Source organism: Capra hircus, chromosome 18 (genome assembly GCF_001704415.2).
Source record: "Capra hircus breed San Clemente chromosome 18, ASM170441v1, whole genome shotgun sequence".
NCBI classification, from domain to species: domain Eukaryota; kingdom Metazoa; phylum Chordata; class Mammalia; order Artiodactyla; family Bovidae; genus Capra; species Capra hircus.
In genome coordinates, this window is record NC_030825.1 from 26,623,124 (window position 1) to 26,647,864 (window position 24,741).

The following is a 24,741-nucleotide window of genomic DNA, read 5'->3' on the forward strand; positions in this document are numbered from 1 at the left end:
CCAGGAAGTCAGGCCACCCCCTCGTCACCCCAGGATCTTCCCTCCAAGCCCAGTGCCCACTGCAAACACCACCTGGCTCCTACCAGTGATGTCAAGATCTAACAAACCCGGTCTGTCTTGAGGATGACTCACGTTTCCTCAGCTTCAAAAGTCATTGAATTGCAAACAATGCTGCCTAGTCCCAGCCTTGCTTGTCTGACAATCATGTGCCTCTCTCGCCTCTCTGCTCGCTGAAAGCCTCAGACCCCAGCTGCAGGGGTTTTCCGGGCTGGAGGAAAAAAAAAGCCCCAGTAGCTTTCTCTGTGTCTGGCCAGGGTACTTCCTATGGACACTCTCAGCTCTGTGTTCTAAGGAGACTGACCTAGGCAAACCGAGGACACCACCCTCTGCCAGGCTGCGGGGGCCTCACCCTGCACCCAGCCCATCCTGCACACACCAGGCCCAGCCTCGGTGACTCCTGCCAGCTCACCCCAGCCTGCAGGCCCAGGGCTGCCGGTCTGGGCCCAGCCAGAGCCACAGCACCCACAGAATCAAATCCCAACTGCCCACCCCCCAAAAAGGAAAAATATTTTCAAGATCCCAAACAGCACCTCACTTGTACTCCCTCCGTGGGAGAAAGTCAAGCCTGAGTCATCCTGGATTCAAAGCTCTCAGCTCTCAGGAAAACTGGACACCGGAACCATTCATCCTCCTTCCCGCGCCCCGACTCAGTTCTACAGGCCAACGAGGACTTCAGTCAACCCCCAGCCACCACATCTCACTCAGGGAAGCTCACATTGTCACAGCTGGCCCAGAGGTAGAGGAGCCACCCCAAGGGCTCCTATCCAGACTCACCACCAGCGGCCAGGGCACCATGTACAGCTTCAGGTGCAGCTGAAACAGGTAGAGGACAAAGAAGATGATTGTCACCAGCCAGAGGAAGACAGCGACGAACATCACCCAGCCGTAAGATGGATACAGGTGGTACGGAGTGTCAGCAATCAGAGCCCACACCAGCAGCCCCAGCACCTGGAGGGGATGAGACGGAGCCAGAGTCTCCCAGAGTCCCCAGCGCTCAGGCCGGAGGCCACAGAGCAGAGGTTTCCAGGCCTTCGCCCTGGCGCGCCCCCTGCAGGACACATTTCTCATTGGCCCAAGAAATGTTTATTTGGCTTTTACCACATGCATACAAAGCCCTTGCCTGGTAACTTACCTTCTTCAGACCCCAGCTGAAATGGTACGTGCTCCAGGGAACCTTCCATACTCCTCCAGTCTGGGCTCCAGAGCCCTCTTCTGGGCTTACATGGCCCCTCAGGCACCACCGACCCAAAACAAATTGTTTCCTTCCCCAGACTGGAAGCCACAGCAGCACTGCCATCCACTCGGCTGCCTCCAGGGTGAGACCCCTGCAGCCCTGGAGAGGGTGGTCTCCCGGGCTTGTCCAGTTCCCCAAGAACATGACTGGCTCATTCATAAGTGCATGCTGGCACCCAGGACAGGACCCAAGCTCGGCCAGGGGCTTAGGAAAAGCTACTGAAAGAAAGATGAAGTCACCAGCACATCCCTGAGGCAGGGACACAATCACAGAGGCCCAGAGGTACAGTGACATCTGCCTGGAGCCCCACCAAGCCCCCTCCACCCAGCCTTCTCCGACTCGCCTAACTGCGCCATACAGGTGCTACCATCCCTGCCTTCCAGGTGAAACTGGGCCTCGGAGAAGCCAAGGGACTAGAACGCCATTTGTACGTGGCAAGGTGGGCCCCAACATCCCAGCGTGTGCAGAGTAGCTAACTCCACGGCCTCCAGAGCCGACCGCCTGAGTTAAAACCCATTCCTCTTGCCAGCTGTGTGACGCTGGGGCAACTCACAGCCACCCTGTGCTGTGTTCACAGCACTGGTCGTGTGAGTATGAAGAGCACACTTACTCTATAAGGTCAGCGCCCATGAGGGTTCATGTATATAAAGGAACTATTCCCAGCTGAGGATGCCGTCCCGCAGGGAACTCTACACAGGCAGGTCGGCTGACCCACTTCAAGGGCATCCTGGGGAACTTGGCAGAGGGGTACCTAACTTGCTCAGAAGCAAAACCCACCTCTGCCTGCTGGTTTGAAGGACAAAAATTTCCCCAGCTTCCCAGACAAGGGAGAGCTGTCACTCACCCCAGAGTAGCCAGAAAGGGTCCCCTAAAGTGAAAGTCATTCAGTCATATACGACTCTCTGAGACCCCATGCACTGTAGCCCGCCAGACTCCTCTGTCCATGGGATTCTCCAGGCCAGAATACTGGTGTGGGCAGCCATTCCCTTCTCCAGGGGATCTTCCCAACCCAGGGATCGAACCCAGGTCTCCCACATTGCAGGTGGATTCTGTACCATCTGAGCCACCAGGAAAGCCCTCAGAGAGGGTCCCGTGCCAAGGACCAAAAGGGAAGTTTCTGTATCAGTCCCCCTCCATGTGTGGGGCAGGGCAGGGGTGACCCTAGCTGAGGCCCAGAGTCCAGGAGCCCCTTTGACAGCTTTCCTTTCCCCCCACCACCGGAAATGAGAGGTAGAGCTCTGGGCTTTCCAGTCAGCTGCTGGGCTTTCACCCTGCCTGTGTGGTGGGACACCAGGCAAGTGTCCCCGCCTCTGTGCGGCTCCCCAGGGCATCTCTAGTCCACCCGCTAGAACCCAGGCCCCTGGGTTTTGGGCATCACTGCATCTCCAGTGCCCTGCAGTGCCGAGCACAGAGTACCTGCTCAGTAAACACGTGCTCAGGCGCTAACCGGCCTCAGCTTCCTTATCCAAGAAATAGGGGCCAGACCCTTCCGGCACAGGTGCTGTGTGTTATAGGAGGAAGCAGGCCTGAGTCGATAAATATGCTCCCAGCCCTGCCTCCCTCCACCCAGGGGTGGGAGTGAGAGACTCAGGAAGGCACCCTCTCCCCCTTCTCTCCAGGTTTTTGCACCTGCCCCTCTTCCTCTCCTGGGGGGAAGGGGTGAGTTCCCAGGGATGCCCACCTGGCTACTGCACCCCGCCAGCCTTCCTGACCCACCTCCAGCCTCTAGTGCTCTCCTTCAGCTACCACCAATAGACTGGGTGGCCCACAGGGCCCAGTGTGCGATGAGGAAGGTGGGACAGGGAGCAGGGCCTTGTGGGCAGTCACACCACCGGAGGGGAATCCTTATCCATGAGGACCCAGAGTTAGGGTGTCTCAGCCCAGACCCCCAAGCTTTTACCACTCATCCTTCAGACAGACACTGCCTGAAACAGACACATCAGGGGGGCCAAGAGCCCCCAGACCCAGGGGAGTCACTGCTCAAAAGACCAGACACCCCCAAAGCAGCAAGGCACAGGACCCTTCCAGGGGCAGACAATTATCTCCTTGTCTTTTTATTTTGGCCATGCTACTGGGCGTGCAGGATCAAACCTGTGCCCCTGCAGTGGGAGTGTGGAACCCTAACCACTGGACTTCCAGCGAAGTCCCTAATTATCTCCTTGCTTTAAAGCAGGGTCCTTATGGGCCTCCATGCCATCGTGTTGCCTGGTTACAACTATCTGAAAGGAAGTTAGAAAATGCAGTGAATTAAAAATCATGAAGGGAATGATTTGGGTTTACGTTAATGTACACTTATCAATTGGTGGTGTTATCACTCATGGGCTTGGTCACAAATAACCACCTAATGCCCTCTGGCTCGTAATGTGCCAAGCCTCAGGTGAGCACCTTCCCTTTTATTTCACCAATTTTCCTATAACCCTCTCATTAAGCTTTTTTATTAGCCCCATTTTTCAAACAGGAGCTCAGAGGAAAATGTGCCCATGGTCATCTGTAGTCACCCATGAGTCAAGGACAGGGTAGGGCAGGACTTGAACCCAGATCAACCCTTCTCTGAAACCTGGTCTACTAAGAGTTACTTAGTGATGTACAAAAAATGAGGACACTTGGGCTGGCTCCGAGGGGCGAGGCCCAGCTGGCATCCCGGCTCCCTGGTCTCTGCCTCTCCCTCCTGCTCAGCCCTGATTTCCAGATCAGCAAGCGCAGCCTCTGGGAGACAAAGCTGCTGGAATAAGCAGTGAGAATATCTGGCATCCCTCCGGCCTTGCCTCCCTGGCCCTGCACCCAGGGAGCTGCCTCGGTTTCTGCTCTCCAACAAGGAAGGTCCATGTGAACCTGACAGACTGGTTTTTCCCGTCCCCTCACCCCCAGCCCCAAGGATCTGCCTGAGCACCCCAGTCCAGGATAGGGCAACCCCGCATGTGCTGACCCTCTGCTAGGCATGGGAAGCTGGGCCCGGGCCTCATCTCTAGAATGTGCAGGAGCCGCTGGACCCTCCCACCTGCTGCGGACCCACAGTCCAGCTGGAAGAGGCCAGAAGACTTGTCTTACAGTCCAGTCCAGAATGGTAAACCCCACCGTGCAGGGGAAGCAGGGAAGCAGTAGCCAGAGGGCAAGGCAGACAGCCCTGACTCTGCCACCTGCCCACTGGGCTTCGTACAGGTCCTCGTGCAATTCGGACACCCCCGCTCTGAGCACAGGCCCCACCGTGTGCCTCCCTCTGGGTTCACTCATTCAACAAGTATCTGTGGTGGGACTTCCCGGGTGGTCCAGTGGCTAAGACTGTATGCTGCAATGCAGGGAGCCCAGGTTCGATCCTGGGTCGGGGAACCAGATCCCACAAGGCACAACCAAGAGGCCCCATGTCACAACTGAAGATCCTGCATGCTGTGACTAAGACTTGGTGCTGCCAAATAAGTAAGCCAAACATCTGTTGAGCACTTACCACTGTGTGAGTGGTAAACATGGGAAGCCCTGCTCTCCTGGAGCTCTCACTCTACAGCTGGGTTGGGGGTAGGGGAGTCAGATAAAGCCCTAGTACACGAGGGATGCACAGGAAATGTGTTATGGGGAAAAATTCAGCTGAGAAGGGATAAGAAGGTCAAGAAAGATCTCACTAGGACATGAGAGCAGGGGGTGGGGGTGGGGGGGAAGCTGGCAAAAGGAAGGAGCCAGGTGAGGAAGAGCAGAACTCTGCGCTGTAACAAACTCTCGAGGTCCCTGACTCTTGCCCCCATGCACCTCTGACCCCATGCACCTCTGTCCCCATGTCGACACATACACCTGTGTGTCTTACTCTTCAAAGACTGACACACAGACATACACACACATACAAACATGCACAGAATGAAACCTCACCACTTGGCCCCTCCAAACTCTGAGGCCCCTGCCATGCCTCCTCAGGCACCCCATGCAGATGAACCAAGAGAAATGTCTGGAAATCCTGAAGGAAAAAAAAATGCCCTTTCCTTCTTGAAAACCTGAAGATTTCAGATGAGGGATTTTGTCTTTAAACGACATTTCCCCTGGTGGCTCAGACGATAAATAATCTGCAGGAGACGGAAGTTCAATCCCTGGGTCGGGAAGATCCCCTGGAGAAGGAAATGGCAACCCATTTCAGTATTCTTGCCTGGAGGATTCCATGGACAGAGGAGCCTAGTGGGCTACACTCCATGGGGTTGCAGAGTCGGACATGACTGAGCGACTAACACTGTCAAAAAGGTCACATTCACACATGCTCCAGGACGTTCGAGCTTCCAAAAATTTTTTTCTCAACTGGATAACAGAGATTTTTGTTAAAAGCACCTGCTGAGTCAGAGAGGAAAGGGATTAGTCACAAATGCCTGACCATGAGGCATTTGGTGGGGGGTAATCAGTTGTGGGGGAGCAATCCAGGGGCTGAGGTTCTTATAAGAGGGAAATTGGACATAGAGACATACAGAGAGAGCACCATGTGAAGACGGGGGCAGAGATCAGAGTGATATGTCTCCAAGCCAAGGAAAACAAAGGATTCCTGGCCAGAAGCATGGGACAGACTCTCCTTCAGGGCCTCCCAAAGGAACCAACCTTGCCAGCACCTTGACTTTGAATTTCTAATACTGTGAGACAATACATTTCTGTTGTTTTTTAAGTGACCTAGTTTGTGGGAATTTGTTATGGCAGCCCTAGGAAACGAACACATCTTTCTTCACTACTCTTTGAGGCTGTGAATGGCTGTTATGATCTGATTTAACTGGGAGATGTTGGCATTAACTGATGAAAAGTTGGTCTATTGACTCCCTGGGTTTGAGCTCTGGCCCTGCTAGCTTACGAGCTGTGTGACCTCCAGCAAGTTGCTGAGCCTCTCTGTACCTCCATGTGCTCATCTTCAAAATGTGCCAACCTTACAAGGGTAGATGTAAGTGAAATAATGTAGGAAAGGCACTCAGACCAACACCCAACACAGTCTCGACACTCAGTACATGCCCTAATGTCATTATCACTTCAAGGGGCTAGAACCTGGGCTTTCCAGCCCATTCCCTGTGCCTGGTTTCCTGCAATAGACGGGGTAGGACCAGCATGTGCAGTTCCTAGGGGTGTGAGGCTTGGGGAGATGAAGGTATTTAAACTTAAGCACCAAGCATAGTTCCTGGCAGATAAGGGTCACCTCCCCACCCCCACCCATCAGTGCAGCCCCGCCCACCTTTCAGATAAGGCAGCTGGGCTTATCCTAAAGTGGTGGAGGTGTGGAGGTGAAGGGGAGCAGAATGCAACCCAGCCCCACCCTAGGACCCCTCCTGCAGCTACACTCCCTCCTCTCTTCACAGGCTAAGGGCCCCAGGGCAGAACCTTCACCCGTTTAGACCTCAGTCTTCCCCTCTGTGCAGCAGAAGCAGGGAGGTCTGCTCAGCGTTCTCCAAGGCTCCTCTCAGTCTGAGCCCTGACACTCCTCAACTCAGGCCTCCTCCAAGGGTACCCACAGCCTCTCCTCCCTCGTACTGACTGAAGGGACTCTACCAATCCCAGGAGCACTCACTAACTCCACTCCTGCCCCAAGATGGTCACTCAACTCTCCTTTTAATACTCTCCACTCTCTGGGCCGAGAGTGGCCTTATTGTTGTTCAGTCACCAAGACACGACTTGCCAGCGTGCCAGGCTTCCCTGTCCTTCACTATCTTCCAGAGTTTGCTCAAACTTATGCACATTCAGGCGGTGATCCCATCCAACCATCTCATCCTCTGCCCCCTCCTGCCCTCTATCTTTCCCAGCATCAGGATCTTTTCCAGTGAGTTGGCCCTTCACCTCAGGTGGCCACAGTATTGGAGCTTCCAATGAATATTCAGGGTTAATTTCCCTTAGGATTGATTGATTTGATCTCCTTGCAGTCCAAGGGACTCTCAAGAGTCTTCTCCGATATCCCAGTTCAAAAGCATCAATTCTTTGGCACTCGGCCTTCTTTATGGTCCATCTCTCATAGCTGTACATGACTACTGAAAAAACCATAGCTTTGACTTTGACTATATAGACCTTTGTTGGCAAAGTGAATGCTCTGCTTTTTAATACGCTGTCTAGGTTCATCATAGAGTCATCTAACCTTTTTGGCTTGTTTTTTCATCTGACACATAAGAAGGTTAGGAATGTACCCCAATGCTGGTCACCTTGTTAGGGGAAACATACCAACTGAAACCAACCACCCTGGTCTGCCATGGGTGGAGTTCCTCACGCTGGATGCCGGGGGCCAGCGTGAGGAACTCTGCCCATGGCACTGGTCAGGCACCATAGTAACCATGTGCGTGAGTTATTTTACAACAGGAGGTCCTGGTAAGGAAGACAGGACTAACATGCCACCACTAACCAGAAGCACTTGGGAAAGGTTAAAAGGAGATGTCACCTCCCAGAATCCTCCTCGCTGGCACACGTCTCGGCTGAGCAGTGCCTGCACCACCAGAAAGGACCCTGAATCAAGAGTGACTGGCCAGAGACGACGAACTGGCCTAGAAACGAACCCCATCACCATCAAACCTGAGACTGCAAGCCTCGTGGCAGAGCAGTTCTGGGTTCCCTTACCCTCCTGCTCTCCTCTCAGGCGCCCCTTCCCAATAAAGCCCCTTGCTTTGTCAACACGTGTGTCTCCTCGGACAATGCATTTCCGAGGGTTAGACAAGAGCCCACTCTTGGGCCCTGGAAGGGATCCCCCTTCCTGCAACTACCTCATAGGTATGTCATGCAGGTAAAATAAAGGAAAAAGTGAACAGCTGCAGAGGTTGTGAGTGGCTAGGAAGGCTGTTAGACAGCCTGGGGCTTAGAGGGAGTAAACCCCAGAGTTGAGGGGTGGGGTGGCACGAGGGGGGACATTGTGCCCCAGAGCTAACACTGTGGTTTCAAACTCAGCAGCTACCAAGACAGGCAGGTCACAGAAAAGACTAAGGTGGGCCAGGGGAGGTCTGTGGAGCTGAAAGCAACCAGCTGATGTCTGGGGGAACGCAGGTCTGGGATAGCCAGAACTTTTTTTTTTTTTATTGCACCCACCACACAACATGCTGGATCGTAGTTCCCCAACCAGGGATCAAACCCGTGCCCCCTACAGTGGAAACACAGATCCTTAACCTCTGGACCACCAGGGAAGTCTGAAGTTCTAATTTTTAAAGAGATATTAGAAATCCAAATTTCTACTTGAAATCTTCAGTTTTTTAAACATTGGTAATGAAACAAAATATTTTGGGAACAATGTGAGGGTGGGGCCCATTCAACAGCCCCCAGGACTCCCTTCTCCCCACTGCACCTTCCAGAAAACTGAGGTCCAGGGGACCACGTGAACCCTTCCAGGGGTTTCCCCACACAAGGACACATCTGGGCAGCTCAGGACACTCAGAACTTGGCCTGGCCCGGCCCGGCCTCCACCCCCGCTCTGGCCCTTCTCCCTATGGTGAAAGGGACTTTATGGGGACAAAAAGCCACTCATTGTGTCACAGGGGACAAAGGCGCAGGGGACAGAGGCGCCGGGCGGCGGGGTGCCACAACTCCACACCCCCCATCCTCCCCTTGCAGAGGGATAGGCTCCTTGGAATTCCCACTGTGTGCTCTGCAGGCCACGCCGGGGCAGATTCATAACCCAGCCTGGGGCCAACTGACCAGGTCTGGGCTGGTATCTAACTCTGCCAAACCTCCCTTTTGTCACCTGAAAAGCAGGCACGTGAGTTACCACATCGAGTCACTGAACAAACTCTCCCCCAAGGGCCCGCTCTGTGCCAGGCGCTGTTATAGGCTTCAGGGAGTGTGGGGTGGGGGGAGAGAGCCAGGCAGCCAAGGTCCCCACCCACAAGCATGCCGCTCCCAGCCTGGGTTGCCAAGGAGGAGGGGGAGGAGGGGAACACTGACTCAGGGCCTGGGTCACCTCCAGGGCTTTCCAAACAGAGCCTTTATCACAGTGCTTCTTATTCCTGAGTCCTGAGTTACAGAATTAAAGATGAAAGAGACCTCTACACCCCTACCCTCATGGCCCTACCACCCCCAGACCTCCCTAACGGGGACCTCCAGCCCCTGCGTGCAGACTGAATGTCAAGGAGCCTACTGCCACCATCTTCCTCTGGGGTCTCTCTCGGGGTTCTAGAAAAACCTTTCCAACCTGAACCTCAAGCAGCACTCTGGGGCCAGAGACTAAGCAGGTCCCCTCCACAGACAGGCCCAGGCGTGTGGAGGCAGGTGGGGGCCCCCTGAGGCATCGCCAAGGCCTTTCCTGGCTCCCAGAGGCAGCAGCAACACAGCCCCTCAGTGAGGTTCCAGAAATTTACATCCTACCTGCCTGCCTTCCCACCCTCCTCCCCTCCCTCCACTGGGGTCTCCTGGTTTCCCCAGAAGGCCAATCTGTGCCTTCTCCCCAGCGCAAAGACTCTAATAGCCACACAGAGCTATCCCAGGAAGGCCTTAGGCCCCCTGAAAGCCCAGGTCAAGTGCAACTCGACTCCAACCCCTCCCCCCACGCTGCCCCAGTGCTTCACTCCCAGGAAGCCCAGCTCTTTACATAAAGCACATGGCCCATTTCACAGATGGGGAAACCAAGTCACTTGGAAAAGATGAACTTCACCCAAGGTTATGCACAGTTAATGGTGGGGCCAGTTCTGTGACTCAGCAGATAGAGAGATGCCCAGTGGGGAACAGAATTCCAAATCCCAGAAGGTAGGGACTTTCCCTGGAGACTAATTGGGAGAGCCCTGGAGGTGGGAGCAGAGAAGGGGCAGGGGCGGTCCTTGAACCCTGAGGGGATGACAGAAGCAATGTTTTCAGCACCGTAGGCTGGTCCCTGCCATTGGCCCTCCAGAGAGAGCTGGCTGCTGGGATCACAGGCACTTCATTAGCCCCATGAGACTGGCCTCTCTGCCTGCTGGGAATAGGGTTGGGGTGAAACCATTTACCAGACTGGGACTTGAACCCATGTGCTGGAACTCAAACCCAGCCAAAACCCAGCTTGGGACTTGAACCCATGTGGTTGGGACACCAATCCAGCCAAAACCCAGTTTGGGAAGCAAAAGGGAAGGTTCATCTTCCGTAATTCTGGATACCCGATCTAGGGGCCCCAGGGACAAGGGAGGCTCCTTGTTTTAGTCTACATGGGCTGAAATCCCTACAGAGCCATCTTGGTGTAGAACTGCTGTAACTGGTTCCTTAGCCTTCCTATGTATCTTCTGGTTGATGAAGCATTTTCTGAACCAGCACCAGGGTACATAAATATGTATAAATGACAAAAGACTCAAAAGGCATGGTCAAACATCTGATTACAGTGTATGATAAAGTTGGATAACCAAAATTACAAAAGATCACATTTAACACAACATACCGAATAACCCTAGTTAAATATTTCTCTTTGAGATAACACAGGAGCCCTCTAAAACATCCCAAAGTTAGTTTCAGTTAGATAAGATCATAAGTCACTAGGAGACAATACTTTTCCCCTACCTAAAGGTTTTTTCCCTACCTAAAGGTTTTTTCCCTAAAGATCTCAAAAGCAAATACAAATCACTTATAGGCAAAGAAACTCATCTCAATCTGTTTGTCAAAAGAAGCATTTCAAGACTACTTTGGAGAGAGAAATCAAATCCATTCCTAACAAAATCCATTTACCCAACTAAATTTAATTCAGTCTTAGAAAATCCTGATCATGTGTAACTCTTTGCCTATATTAATCACACCAAAAAGCTTAAACCATTTTCAAATTTTCAATCTTTCACTTTTCAATCACCAGATATCAGTTTTGTCCTAAGTATTTTTCAGGTAACATGAGACCGAAATTAAATTCTCGCCGGACTATTTTGTATTTTTGAGTATTTATATGAGCATTTAATTTCCTTTAAGTCAATTAAGTAGAGCTCTTTTGTGAATTAACTTTTGGCAATATTATACATCTAGAACACACATATAGACACATATGAACACACAAACACAGAAACCTCCTAGTTTCTATTTCAGAATTTTAGTCATGATCTTGAGAACCCAAACCATTTTACCAAAATAATTCCTAAATCTGGGAGAGGTTCATTATCATTTTGTATATATTGAGGTAATCTGAAAGGTGGGAGTATCTTTTTAATCAAATTCTTTGTTACTCTTTCTGTCCATGTGGGAAAGTTCTCTAGCCATTTAGTGAATGTGTCTGCTGCTGCTGCTGCTGCTAAGTCGCTTCAGTCGTGTCCGACTCTGTGCGACCCCATAGACGGCAGCCCACCAGGCTCCACCGTCCCTGGGATTCTCCAGGCAAGAACACTGGAGTGGGTTGCCATTTCCTTCTCCAATGCATCAAAGTGAAAAGTGAAAGTGAAGTCGCTCAGTCGTGTCCAACTCTTAGCGACCCCATGGACTGCAGCCTACCAGGCTTCTCTGTCCATGGGACTTTCCAGGCAAGAGTACTGGAGTGGGTTGCCATTGCCTTCTCCGGGTGAATGTGTCTACCTTTACCAACAAATACTTGTTTCCTCTGGACTTGGGCATCTGAGTAAAATCAATGTACCCGTTCTCCTTGGTGTTGAATGGGTCTAAATAATGGAGGAGGGGTGGCATTTTTCTAGGGTTATTTTGTAAACATGTGTCACATGATTTGGTAATCTGGGCTACCACCATTTTCATTCCTTTACCCACAAGCAATCTTTGTAGTAAATTCCAAAGAGCTTCACATCTTACTTCCCTGGTGGCTCAGACAGTAAAGCGTCTGCCTGCAATGCGGGAGACCCAGGTTCAGTCCCTGGGTCGGGAAGATCCCCTGGAGAAAGAAATGGCAACCCACTCCAGTCCTCTTGCCTGGAAAATTCCATGGACTGAGGAGCCTGGGAGGCTATAGTCCACGGGGTCCCAAAGAGTCGGACAGGACTGAGCGACTTCACTTTCACTTCACTTTATCCATAGTGGGTAGTTTCATATAAAACCTTGATTATTTTCCATTGCTGAGTTTGTGGAATCACAGTATTTTCATCTAACATACACCATCCCCTTTGACTTATTAACCCCCTATTTTTAGCCCAATTTTTCCCCTTGTTATAACAAGGTTGTGGCATTTCCTCTATCAAGCCTAGGACTTTCAAAACTGCCTGTGTTTTATTTGTTGGTATGTAAGCTAAGGTTTCCAATCCTTTGGGCTAAGACTGAGAAGGTTACACCCGTGTCTATAAGAAATTCTACCAAGCCACATCAATGATCACCCGAGGCTTGACATTAGTTATGTAGATGGTATCTTTAGGCAGAGCCATTTTTGGCCTTGGATCCCATCAGTCTTCTGATTGCAAAACCATCAATGGTTGAGGGGCCTCTGCTGTCTGGTGTCTGGGGCATTCCCTCTGCCAATGCCTGGCTACTTGCAAAGGACACATCACCCGCAGTTCTTCCTCCAGTGCCCCTTTTGTCCACAGAGGCTACACTGGCCTTGTATGTGTACCCATGGGCCTCGTGGTCCACCAGGACCAGATTGGCCAAGCAAGGACAGCCTCCTAGTTGGTGGTCTTTGAGCAGACAAAGCCACTGCAATCATTTGGGTCTCTTGCATACTCTCTGGGTGCATTCAGTCTTTCTAACCGTATCCCCGTTATTGAAAACCAAATAAGCCAATTGGAACAAATCATTCATTGGAGTCTGAGGACCAGCAGTTGCTTTCTGAATTTTATGCCTGATGTCTGGGGCAGACTGGGCTACGAAATGCATAGCCAAAAGGGCCCGTCCCTCAGAGGAGGGGGAATATACTCCTTAAAGCTTAGGTATCCCTCCTAAAAGCTTCCACTAATCTCCTTTAGAAGACTGCAGGTTTTTCATCCTATCCCAGTTGGACCTTTTTCATAATTAACAGGTTTTACTGTAAGTTTCTTCATAATCTCTATTAAACAGTTAATCATATGGTCCCATCTATCTATTATCAATAGAATCAGCTGGTGATTGCATTGCCGATTTGCCTCGGGGACAGCATCATTCCCCACCCAGTGCATTGCATGGCCCTGTTGGCTTGGGCTGCCAATTGGTCTGTATGGGCTCTGGCTGCCAGTATTATATCCTGCTTTTCCTTGGCGGTGCAGCAAGGGGATACTAAAATCTGTTAAGTACCCCCAGGTGAGATCAAAAGATCTTACTAATAGGGTAAATTCTTTTGTAAAGAGTTCAGGATCCTCAGAAAAACCTTCCAGCTTGTCCTCTGCCACACTTAGATCAGACATTGAGAAAGGTACATAGACACATGTTGTTCCTCAATTTCCATCAGAAGCTTCTCTCAGAGGCAACACTGTAAAGGCATTGGTTGGTAACTTATATCATTGACAGTGCTAGCTGAAAAGGTCAGTTTTCATTCCAATCCCAAAGAAAGGCAATGCCAAAGAATGCTCAAACTACCACACAATGGCACTCATCTCACATACTAGCAAAGTAATGCTCAAAATTCTCCAAGCGAGATTTCAACAGTACGTGAACTGAGAACTTCCAGACGTTAAAGCTGTATTTAGAAAAGGCAGAGGAACCAGAGATCAAATTGCCAGCATCTGCTGGATCATAGAAAAAGCAAGTGAGTTCCAGAAAAACATCTACTTCTGCTTTATTGACTATGCCAAAGCCTTTGACTGTGTGGATCACAATAAACTGTGAAAAATTCTTCAAAAGATGGGACTACCAGACTACCTTACCTGCCTACTGAGAAATCTGTATGCAGGTCAAGAAACAACATTTAGAACCAGACATGGGACAGAGGACTAGTTCCAAATTGGGAAAGGAGTACATCAAGGCTGTATATTGTCACCCTGCTTATTCAACTTAAATGCAGAGTCCATTATGCAAAATGCTGGAATGGATGAAATACAAGCTGGAATCAAGATTGCCAGGAGAAATATCAATAACCTCAGATATGCATATGACACCACTCTTATGGCAGAAAGTGAAGAGGAACTAAAAAGCCTCTTGATGAAAGTGAAAGAGGGGAGTGAAAAATCTGACCTGAAACTCAACATTCAAAAAAACAAAGATCATGGCATCTGGTCCCATCACTTCATGTCAAAGATGGGGAAACAATGGAAACAGTGAGAGACTATTTTATTGGGCTCCAAAATCACTGCAGATGGTGACTGCAGCCATGAAACTAAAAGACTCTTGCTCCTTGGAAGAAAAGCTATGACAAACAAACAACAAAATCTATGACAATCATATTAAAAAGCAGAGACATTACTTTGCCAACAAAGGTCTACTCAAAGCTATGATTTTTCCAGTAGTCATGTATGGATGTGAGAAATAGACCATAAAGAAGGCTGAGCACCAAAGAATTGTTGCTTTTGAACTGTGGTGTTGGAGAAGACTCTTGGGAATTCCTTGGGCTGCAAGGAGATCCAACCAGTCTATCCTAAAGGAGATCAGTCCTGAATATTCATTGGAAGGACTGATGCTGAAGGTGAAACTCCAACACTTTGGCCGCCTGATGTGAAGAACTGACTCACTGGAAAAGACCCTGATGCTGGGAAAGATTGAAGGCAGGAGAAGCAGGGTTAGATAGAGGATGAGATGGTTGGATGGCATCACTGACTCAATGGACCTGAGTTTGAGTAGGCTCCAGGAGTTGGTGATGGACATGGAAGCCTGGCGTGCTGTGGTCCATGGGGTTGCAAAGAGTCAAACATGACTGAGCGACTGAACTGAACTTGGGTAACTCAGCATACAAAGAAGAAGTTTCTGAATATGGGTGGGGCCTCTTTTTATCCCCTAGCTGTGATTCCCCTGAGGTAATGGTTCCTCCCAGAAGGCAAGGAGTAGCTCTGGCTCCTCCTTGCAGAGGATTTAACCTTTGGATGGCTCCATAGGGTAGATCAGTTAAAATGCCTTCTGGCTCCTTACTAGAATTATCCCTTTGAACTACACGCACCTTAAATTCCTTTTGGGTCTCACTATTTAAATACAAGGCCATGAAAATTTGAACATATGGCCATGAAAATTTGAACATATTTCCTTCTACAATATAATTTAACTGCACTATAGTATCATAACTCCAAGATCCATTTAATGGCCACTTTTCTTAGCTTCTGGCTCAGACAGTAAACTGTCTGCCTACAATGTGGGAGACCTGGGTTCAATCCCTGCATCGGGAAGATCTCCTGCAGAAGGAAATGGCAACCCACTCCAGTATTCTTGCCTGGAAAATCCCATGGATGGAGGAGCCTTTTAGGCTACAGTCCATGGAGTCGCAAAATGTCGGACACGACTGAGCAACTTCACTTTCCCTTTTTTCACTTTTCTTGGCTTCCTAGCTCATGTCGTGGCCAAATATGATTACATACCATAACAAGATTCCTTGTTTTTAATCCCAGTAGTCTGACTCTTTCCCAATCTTGGAGGATAAGACCCAGGCGGGTATTGGTTGGGACTGATGCCGCCTGACCCATTTCAGACCCAAATTGAGATAATGTCTCTAATTCCCATCCTATCCAAAATTTTACTGTTAAATTAAAATCCAATACACAATTTGGTCAAGATTTACACTTAGAATTTTAGATCCCATCCCTTCCAAGATAGTCTCCCAAATGGTTGTAGTGCCCAAAAGTTGTTGCAAAGAAATGGCACAAATATGTCCTCAATGGTGTTGAGGATGAGCTGGAGCTGGTCTAGTTATAAATTGGGAATAAAGGGTCAGAACTTGTAAGGGTTATAGGGAGGAAGTGAAGCAAAGTTGCTCAGTCGTGTCCGACTCTTTGTGACCCCATGGACGGTAGCCTACTACACCCCTCCGTCCATGGGATTTTCCAGGCAGGAGTACTGGAGTGGGTTGCCATTTCCTTCTCCAGGGATCGAATCCAAGTCTCCTGCAGTGGCTGGCAGATTCTTTACCACTGTGCCACCTGGTTAGATGATATCCCTGGGGTAAAGTGGGGAGAGGTTGGGGTATACACAGGAAATGGAACAGAGTGGGCATGGGGGCAGTCAACTCTATCCAGAGGGGACAGAGATTGCTCATAGTGCTCTTTCCCATTCTATTTTATTCTGGACTGTTGTAAATATATTATCTATTAAAGAAATTAAGAAAAGAAAGGATTAAAAAAGAAAGACACATGTAGTTCTCTGTGCAATGATACAGGACATTCCTAGGTGTATTGCCAGGAGGGAAAGACTGGAAAGGCACAGGTGGGGGGGGGGGGCTACCTGTGTTTTGTGTAAATAACCCACTGACTCACCCTGGAATGTTACACCCATAATGCCTCTGGCGAGGGCCAGGGATAGGAGTGTGGGCAGTGACCCAACCAGGATGAGAGATTATATATTCATTGATAACCCTTGGTATTCATTAATAGCCCTTTGGACTGCTGAAGTGTTTTTGCTATATATCTGTATATATTTTTAAAAGAATAAAAGCATTAAAAAAAAAAAAAGAGCCCATCAACATTTACACAGTGCTACATATAAAATGGATAACCAACAAGAATCTACTGCAGAGTACTGTTATGCTGTACCAACGTCATGTGGCAGCCTGGATGGGAGGGGACTTTGGGGGAGAATGGAATGTATATGTACGGCTGAGTCCCTTTGCTGTTCACCTGAAACTATCACAACATTGTTAATTGGCTACACCCCAAACAGAATTAAAAGTTTTAAAAGAACAAAGAATAAAAAAATAAAGTGAAGTGAAAGTCATTCAGTTGTGTCTAACGCTTTGCGGATCCATGGACTATACAGTCCATAGAATTCTCTAGGCCAGAATACTGGAGTGGGTAGCCTTTCCCTTCTCCAGGGGATCTTCCCAACCTAGGGATCAATGTGTCCATATATTGGTTATATAATTACAAATTGACTCCAAACATTTGAGAATCCCCCAGCCACAAGTGGGGTGTGTAGGCGGAGCTAACAGTACAGGCTCGGGTGTGCTCCCTACAGCAGAGCATGGAGGAAGGTGGGGAGCAGGCAGCAGCAGGAACGCTGCCTTAGGGAGGTGGATCCCACAAAACTCAAGGCTAAGGAAAACCCTGTGAGTCCCCAACACTGCAATCCCAACATGGCCAACCTCTGCTCGCACCTCTCAGACCTCAACAGCATTGTCTCACCAGGCTAAAGAGCTGACTTTCAGATCCTGTCCTGCCTCCAACCTGGAGAGGAGCTGCCATGCCTTGTGGGGCTGGAGAGAGATCCAGGGTTACCAAGAGGAAGGACTTTCTCACCGTCCCAGGCGCTCAAGGGTACAGCAGGCACCCTTTAGAGAGACTGAGCTCCCTCTCCCTGGGAGCATACAAGCTCTTGCTGAGGAGACACCCGGGGACTTTTGGGAGCAAGCGTAAGAATCCTGGATTTCTATGACCCTGTGAATCCTAATAATTTCCCTTCATTCTCACACACACTGTGCTAAGCCCTCTGCAGGCATCAGCTTCCACCCTCCCGACAATCTCACCATCACCGTTTCACAGACACAGATACTGGGGTATTGGGGAACTTGTCCAAGATCACAGAGCCAGGATTTGAAACCAAGCTTCTCTGCTTCCACCAGTCCTCTCACGACCGCCCATGGATCACTGTGATCAAGTGGCAAGTGAAGCTTCCAGTCTGTTTGTTCCCCTGTTAACTGGGAATTGTGTGTGTGTTCAGTCACTCAGTCATCATGTCCCATTCTTCGTGACCCTGTGAACTGTAGCCCACCAGGCCCTTCTGTCCATGGGATTCTCTGGGCAAGAATATTGGAGAGGATTGCCATTTCCTCCTCCAGGGGACCGTGCCGACCCAGGGGTCGAACTCACATCTCCTGCATCTCTGCATTGCAGGTGGGTTCTTTTCTGCTGAGCCGCTGGGGAAGCCCCAAGGATAGGAGAGATGCTTCTAAACACAAATGGCTCTACTGTCACAGACCATTCATAGGGCTTCTCTGTCCCAAGCCTTCTGACTGCTGGGTCTTTATATGAGATACTCCAAGGTTCGTGTGCTCTGTACTTCCTTCTTACTACTCCTTTCACATAATAAACCTTTCAGAGCCCATTTCTATCAGGAAGCCTTCCCTGTGGCCCTGGCCTCTGATGAGTTTCCCATGCTGAATTTCCTCTTCTTCTCCTCCAAGGCACCCCATTTCCCACCAAAACAAAAACAAAAACAAAACAAAATCCCAAAAACAAAACACAAGGAAGCACAGCTAGAGCCAGGCTTTGGATTCTCAGATCTGAGTGCAAATCACAGTTTGGCCACTCTACCCCATGTGTCCTTGCACAAGTTCCTCAACCTCGCTAAGTCTGTTCCTTCATCAGTAAACCCACGTGGGGCTTCCCGGGTGGCATCAGTGATAAAGCACCTGACTGCCAATGCGGGAGACATAAAAGACATGGGTTCGACTGCTGGGTCAGGAAGATCGTAGGAGGAAATCGTAACCCACTCCAGGACTCTTGCCTGGAGAATCCCATAGACAGAGGAGCCTGGCGGGCTACAGTTCATAGGGTTGCAAAAAGTTAAACATAGCTGAAGCAATTTAGCATACATGCATGCAAACCCAGGAGATCACCTTTCTCCCCCGGGCTGGAGGAAGATTAAAAAAAATAACAAGAAGAAGAAATGTGTGCTTCACTTTACACTTACTCTACATAAGTCTCTGGGATCAGCCAAGTTAACCACAGCTTCCACAAAGTTCCTCCACCAACTAGCCACACAAAGATCTGCAGCATCAAAGGTTCCCAGTTTTTAAGACCAAGAGTTATCTCTAGACCAGGCATGCCTGCTTCCTTTTTTATTTTGTTTTTCTTTCTCTTTAGATGCTATCTGTATAAATTCCTGCTTCCCTTTTTGCCTAGGCTGCTAGGAAACTCAACAAAGAATCAACAGCCTTAAATTTGTGACAGAGTCTAGATTCTTCTCAGCTCTCTTTAAGTCAGCCCCTACCCCATCTCCACACACACACACACACACACATACTACCAACTTTAAAAAATATATTACTTTAACTCTTCTGTCATATGTGACTTAATATCATATCCCATTTCATATTACTTCTGGAGCTAGATGGAGTGGGGGAAGTGACAGTCAGTGAACACTGAGGCTGGTTCTTCAGGACACATTTAATACTAAACAAAGAACACATCTCCTTCTCAAGAAGCTGGGGCCTTCCCACCCAGCCCCTCTTCCTCCTCCCACATCTGGAACCCTTCACCAGGTCTTGGGAAACACGGATGTCTGATACCTTCCCATGTACTGCCTCCTCCAGGCAGCCCACCTAATCCCTCCATAGGAAGCTCATCCTTTGAGCACCTCCCTCAGAGACCAAGAGCTCCAGAGAGCAGGCACTGGACCTAGGGTCTTTGCTCCCACAGCAGCACCACACTCAGTGTCCAGCTGGGGAGGAGCCCAGCTGAGTGTGATAACAAAGTGCAGATCAGAAAAGTCAGGCCACTGGGGGCTTCGATCCCAGCTCTAACACTCTATGCGCTCTTGGGCCAAGAACTGACCTCAGTTTCCTCACCTGTAAAGTGGAGGAATATACAAGAATATGAAGCTCTTAGCAAAGAGCCTGAAGCCTAGTTGGCATCTGAGTGGTGGGAGCCACACTGGCTGCCCAGCAGACATGGTGCCTAGTGAGTGGAGCCCCCTTTGTCTCAGACCCCATGGAACTGTCCATTGCCAGAGAAACAGTTCAGGAAGCAGCTTCTCCCACAAGCCAATTGGTGAAGTCACGAAAAAGTGCAGGTCTTCAGCACTCCAATGGGAGACTCTCATTCTCCCACCCTGGGCTCCAAATACACTGCAGGGAGGGCAAAGGAAGGCCATCCCACTCACAGCCAGTCCCTGGAGTCTAAGTGCCAAGCTCCCCTACAGCTCTCTGGGCAGTCCTACATCCCATCGACACCTCTGTCTACATCTGTGTGTGATGGGACCCAGATGCTCAGGACTGGGCTGCTAAGCCCACAGGGACCCCCAAATCAAGGGACACAAGCCTCCTCCAGCGGAAGCTACTTCAGTTCTTGCAGACACAGCAGGACCCCTCCTTTAGTTCCCCTTATTCCAAGTCTCATTGTTCAAATGCAAAAGGGGCTGATGCTCAGGTCCTGTCTACCAAGAGTGAACCGTGGGGGACCCACCCCATGGCCTCCTCATCCTCAGCCCAGCTTAGAGGCCCCTGCGGTTCCAAACCCCCTAAGTTGCAAACAGAAAACCATCATCACTTATCTCCCTCGGCTTCTGGCCACCCAGAAACAAGTGCTTCAACTCCAGTGTAGGGGAGCAAAATTTACCATCCCCAAACTCATCTTTCTGGCATATCAATTTTAAGCTGGTTATTTGCTAAGAAAAGCAGGCAAGGGAATAGCTGAGAACCAAGGCTCTTTACCCTTTCATAAGAAATACTTACATTTGTAAGGATGTCTCCCTCACAGTACCAGGGAGAGGAGGTTGACCAAATCTCTAGAAACACATCCATGGAAAAAGCAATGACTTAAACTTGCACCACAACCTTACCCTTGTTTCTTGTGCTTTTCCCAGTCACATCCTGTAACTGACCTCACATCCTCAACATCCTCTTTTTCTTTAGCTGAAGATGGGATTTAAGGGGAGGGCTTTGGCCATTTTTTGAGTTCCTCAGTTTTTCTGGGTCTCTCCCATGTGTACATAGCATTAAACCTTGTTTGATTTTTCTCATGTTCATCTCTTTCATGTCAATTTAACTCTTAGACCAGCCAGAAGAACTCAGTGGGTAGAGGAAAACTTCTTCCTCCCCTCCACCGGCTAAATCAACCTGCTGGCTACTCTCCCCACATGTGTATGTGTGTTCAATCACTCAGTCATGTCCAACTGTTTGCAACCCTATGGACTGTAGCCCATAGAGCTCCTCTGTCCATGGGATCTCCTGGGCAAGAATACTGAAGTGGGTTGCCATTCCCTTCTCCAGGAGATCTTCCTGACCCAGGGGTTGAACCTGGATCTCCAGCGTTGCAGGCAGATTCTTTACCATCTGAGTCACCAGGGAAGCCTGCTCCCCACTTCTCTTCCACTTCCCCAGCCCCAAGCCTTGGCCTGCATGATCGCCTGCCCTTTTAGCACCCTTTCCCTATTTCTGCCTCAGATATCAGTGAAGTGAAGTGAAAGTCGCTCAGTCGTGTCCAACTCTTTGGGAACCCATGGACTATACAGGCCAGAATACTGGAGCCGGTAGCCTTTCCCTTCTCCAAGGGATCTTTCCAACCCAGGGATCAAACCCAGCATGTTCTTTACCAGCTAAGCTGCAAGGAGAGCCCAAAGGGCAATGTCAAAAGCCTTCCTGACCTCAGAACTGATTCTCTCTCTCCTCTGGGCTTCCACACCCTTGGGTTGGGGACTTCCTTCGTGCTTGGCAACTGCTCCCTTCACAAGCAGGCAGAAGCCTAGCACTCAGCATCGCTCCAGATAGGCCCTTCCTACCAGCAGATTTAAATTTGGGGGAACCTCTGCCCCTCCCTCTCCCTTCCCAGAGAATCTGCCAGACAACTCAGAGGAGTTTAAAATGCAGATTTCTGGGCTGTAGTGACTGAGATTCCAATTCCACATTTTTTCCTGGGGTGGGGACGAACACCTACAAGCCCCTCCAAGAGAGCCTGAGGGTGAGGTTGGGGACAAGGCTCACAGGAGGAGATCTGAGGAATTCTGAAAGAGATAGCAATAAGGAGTTCATGATCTCAGCCACAGTCAGCTCCCTGTCTTGTGGTCTTGTTTTTGCTGACAGTATAGAGCTTCTCCATCTTCAGGAAAACCACTAGACCATTCAGGTATGACCTAAATCAAATCCCTTACGATTATACAGTGGAAGTGACAAATAGATTCAAGGGATTAGATCTGATAGAGTTCCTGAAGAACTATGGATGGAGGTTCGTGACATTGTACAGGAGGCAGTGATCAAGACCATCTCCAAGAAAAAGAAATGCAAAAAGGCAAAATGGTTGTCTGACGAGGGCTTCCAAATAGCTGAGAAAAGAAGAGAAGCTAAAGGCAAAGAAGAAAAGGAAAGCTATACCCAACTGAATGCAGAGTTCCAAAGAATAGCAAGGACAGATAAGAAAGCCTTCCTCGGTGATCAATGAAAACAAATAGAGGAAAAGAACAGAATGGAAAAGACTAGAGATCTCAACAAGAAAATTAGAGCTACCAAGGGAAATTTTCATGCAAAGATGGGTACAATAAAAGACAGAAATGGTATGGATCTAACAGAAGCAGAAGATATTAAGAAGAGGTGGCAAGAATACATAGAAGAACTATACAAAAAAGATCTTCATGACCCAGATAACCATGTTGGTGTGATCACTCACCTAGAGCTAAACATCCTGGAGTCCAAAGTTAAGTGGGACTTAGAAAGCATCACTACAAAGAAGAAAACTAGTGGAGCTAATAGAATTCCAGCTGAGCAATTTCAAATCCTAGAAAATGATGTTAAAGTGCTGCACTCAATACGCCAGCAAATTTGGAAAACTCAGCAGTGGCCATAGTACTGGAAAAGGTCAGTTTGCACTCCAATCCCAAAGAAAGGCAGTGCCAAAGAATGTCCAAACTACAGATCAATCGCACTCATCTCACACACTTGCACAGTAACACTGAAAATTCTCCAAGCAAGGTTTCAACAGTATGTGAACCAAGAACTTTCAGATATTCAAGCTGGATTTAGAAAAGGCAGAGGAACCAGAGATCAAATTGCCAACATCCGCTGGATCATAGAAAATGCAAAAGAATTTCAGAAAAATATCTACTTCTGCTTTACTGACAACACCAAAGCCTTTGTCTATGTGGATCACAACAAACTGGAAAATTCTTCAAGAGATGGGAATACCAGACCACCTGGCCTGCCTCTTGAGAAATCCATATCCAGGTCAAGAAATAACAGTTAGAACCGGAATGGGACAGCAGACTGGTTCCAAACTGGGAAAGGATTATGTCAAGGCTGTATATTGTCATCCGCCTCATTTAACGTCTATGCAGAGTACTTCATGCTAAATGCTGGTCTAGAGGAAGCACAAGCTGGAATCAAGCTTGCCTGGAGAAATATCAAGAACCTCAGATATGCAGATGACACCACCCTTATGGCAGAAAGCGAAGAAGAACTACAGAATCTCTTGGTGAAAGTGAAAGAGGAGAGTGAAAAATTTGGCTTAAAACTCAACATTCACATTAAAAAAAAAAAAAAAACATTCAGAAAACAAAGATCATGGCATCTGGTCCCATCAGTTCATGGCAAATAGATGGGGAAACAGTGGAAACAATGACAGACTTTATTTTGGGGGGCTCCAAAATCACTGCAGATGGTGACTGCAGCCATGAAACTAAAAGACTCTTGCTCCTTGGAACAAAAGCTATGATCAACCTAGACAGCATATTAAAAATCAGAGACTATTTGCTGACAAAGGTCCATCTAGTCAACAGTATGGTTTTTCCTGTAGTCGTGTATGGTTGTGAGAGTTGGACCATAAAGAAAGCTGAGCGCCCAAGAATTGATGTTTTTAAATTGTGGTGTTAGAGAAGACTCTTGAAAGTCCCTTGGACTGCTAGGAGATCCTAAAGGAAATCAGTCCTGAATATTCGTTGGAAAGACTGATGCTGAAACTGAAACTCCAATACTTTGATGAAAACAACTGATTCATTTGAAAAGACCCTGATGCTGGGAAAGATTGAGGGCAGGAGGAGAAGGGGATGACAGAGGATGAGATGGTTGGATGGCATCCAACCATCCAACCGACTAGATGGACATGAGTTTGAGCAGGCTCAGGGAGTTGATTACGGACAGGGAAGCCTGGGTGCTTCAGTCCATGGGGTCGCAAAGAGTCGGACAGGACAGAGCGACTGAACTGAACTGAAAGAGATAGCACTGGTGCAGGAGAAAGTGTGATCCCCTGGGTAAAGAGGGAAGCTTGATCTAGGCCCCTGCCTTCTGTGCTGACCCCTGGCATTGTTGCTAGGATCCAGCAGTGGGACAGCAGGAGGTGCCCTAACGGAAGATGGATCTTGACCCGCGTCCAGCTTCCCGCTAGTCCCCTGAAAACGCAACAAACCCCTCCCACAGGGCAGCCACCCAGCTCCCAGACTGGAACCAGAGGGTACTGCGGGGCGGAGCAGGGGTGGGAGGGAAGCTAACACCTCCAACCCTGAAACTGCTGCAGAAAGGGATGTGGCCATCGATCCGCCTCGGCAGGGGTCTACCGAAGGTATTAGATACAGGATTCCTGCCTCTGCCTTCCCACCAAACCCTCCCCCAACGCAGGGCGTGGTATCTTGGCCCCCAGGGGCCAAACCGGCCGGAAAGCCGCAGGTTACCCAGGGGAAGCTAGATGGGTCGGGCTCCCTCGCAGGGGCCGTAGGGCCCGCTGAAGTGTCTGTGTTGCCTCCGGATGTGCCCGCTTGTTTAGACGTGGAGTGTTTTGGGGCGCCAGCTACCGGGGGCAGCTCGGAGCTCGGCAGAGGATCAGCTGAGATCGGACTTTGCCTCAGGCTGGGTGCTGGAGAGCTGAGGGCATATTCCTGGCAAAGGGCGAGCCAGAGTCCGGGAGAAACAGTCGCGCGCA

General features: G+C 49.3%; 1 protein-coding gene across 2 annotated transcripts in view; it reads right to left on the bottom strand.

Annotated features, from left to right (window-relative positions):
• PLLP (plasmolipin) overlaps positions 1-24,741 on the bottom strand; it is a 28,879-nt gene that overhangs the window by 3,508 nt on the left and 630 nt on the right. Inside the window, exons 1-2 of one of the 2 annotated variants that reach the window (XM_005692088.3) lie at positions 1,193-2,186; positions 835-1,008 (exon numbers count right to left, since the gene is read on the bottom strand). In XM_005692088.3, the coding sequence (XP_005692145.2) occupies positions 835-1,008; positions 1,193-1,588 (570 nt within the window). In that variant the 5' untranslated portion in view covers positions 1,589-2,186. Of the gene's footprint in view, positions 1-834; positions 1,009-1,192; positions 2,187-24,741 lie in introns of those variants that run through there. The other variant, XM_018062039.1, reaches the window with a different exon arrangement.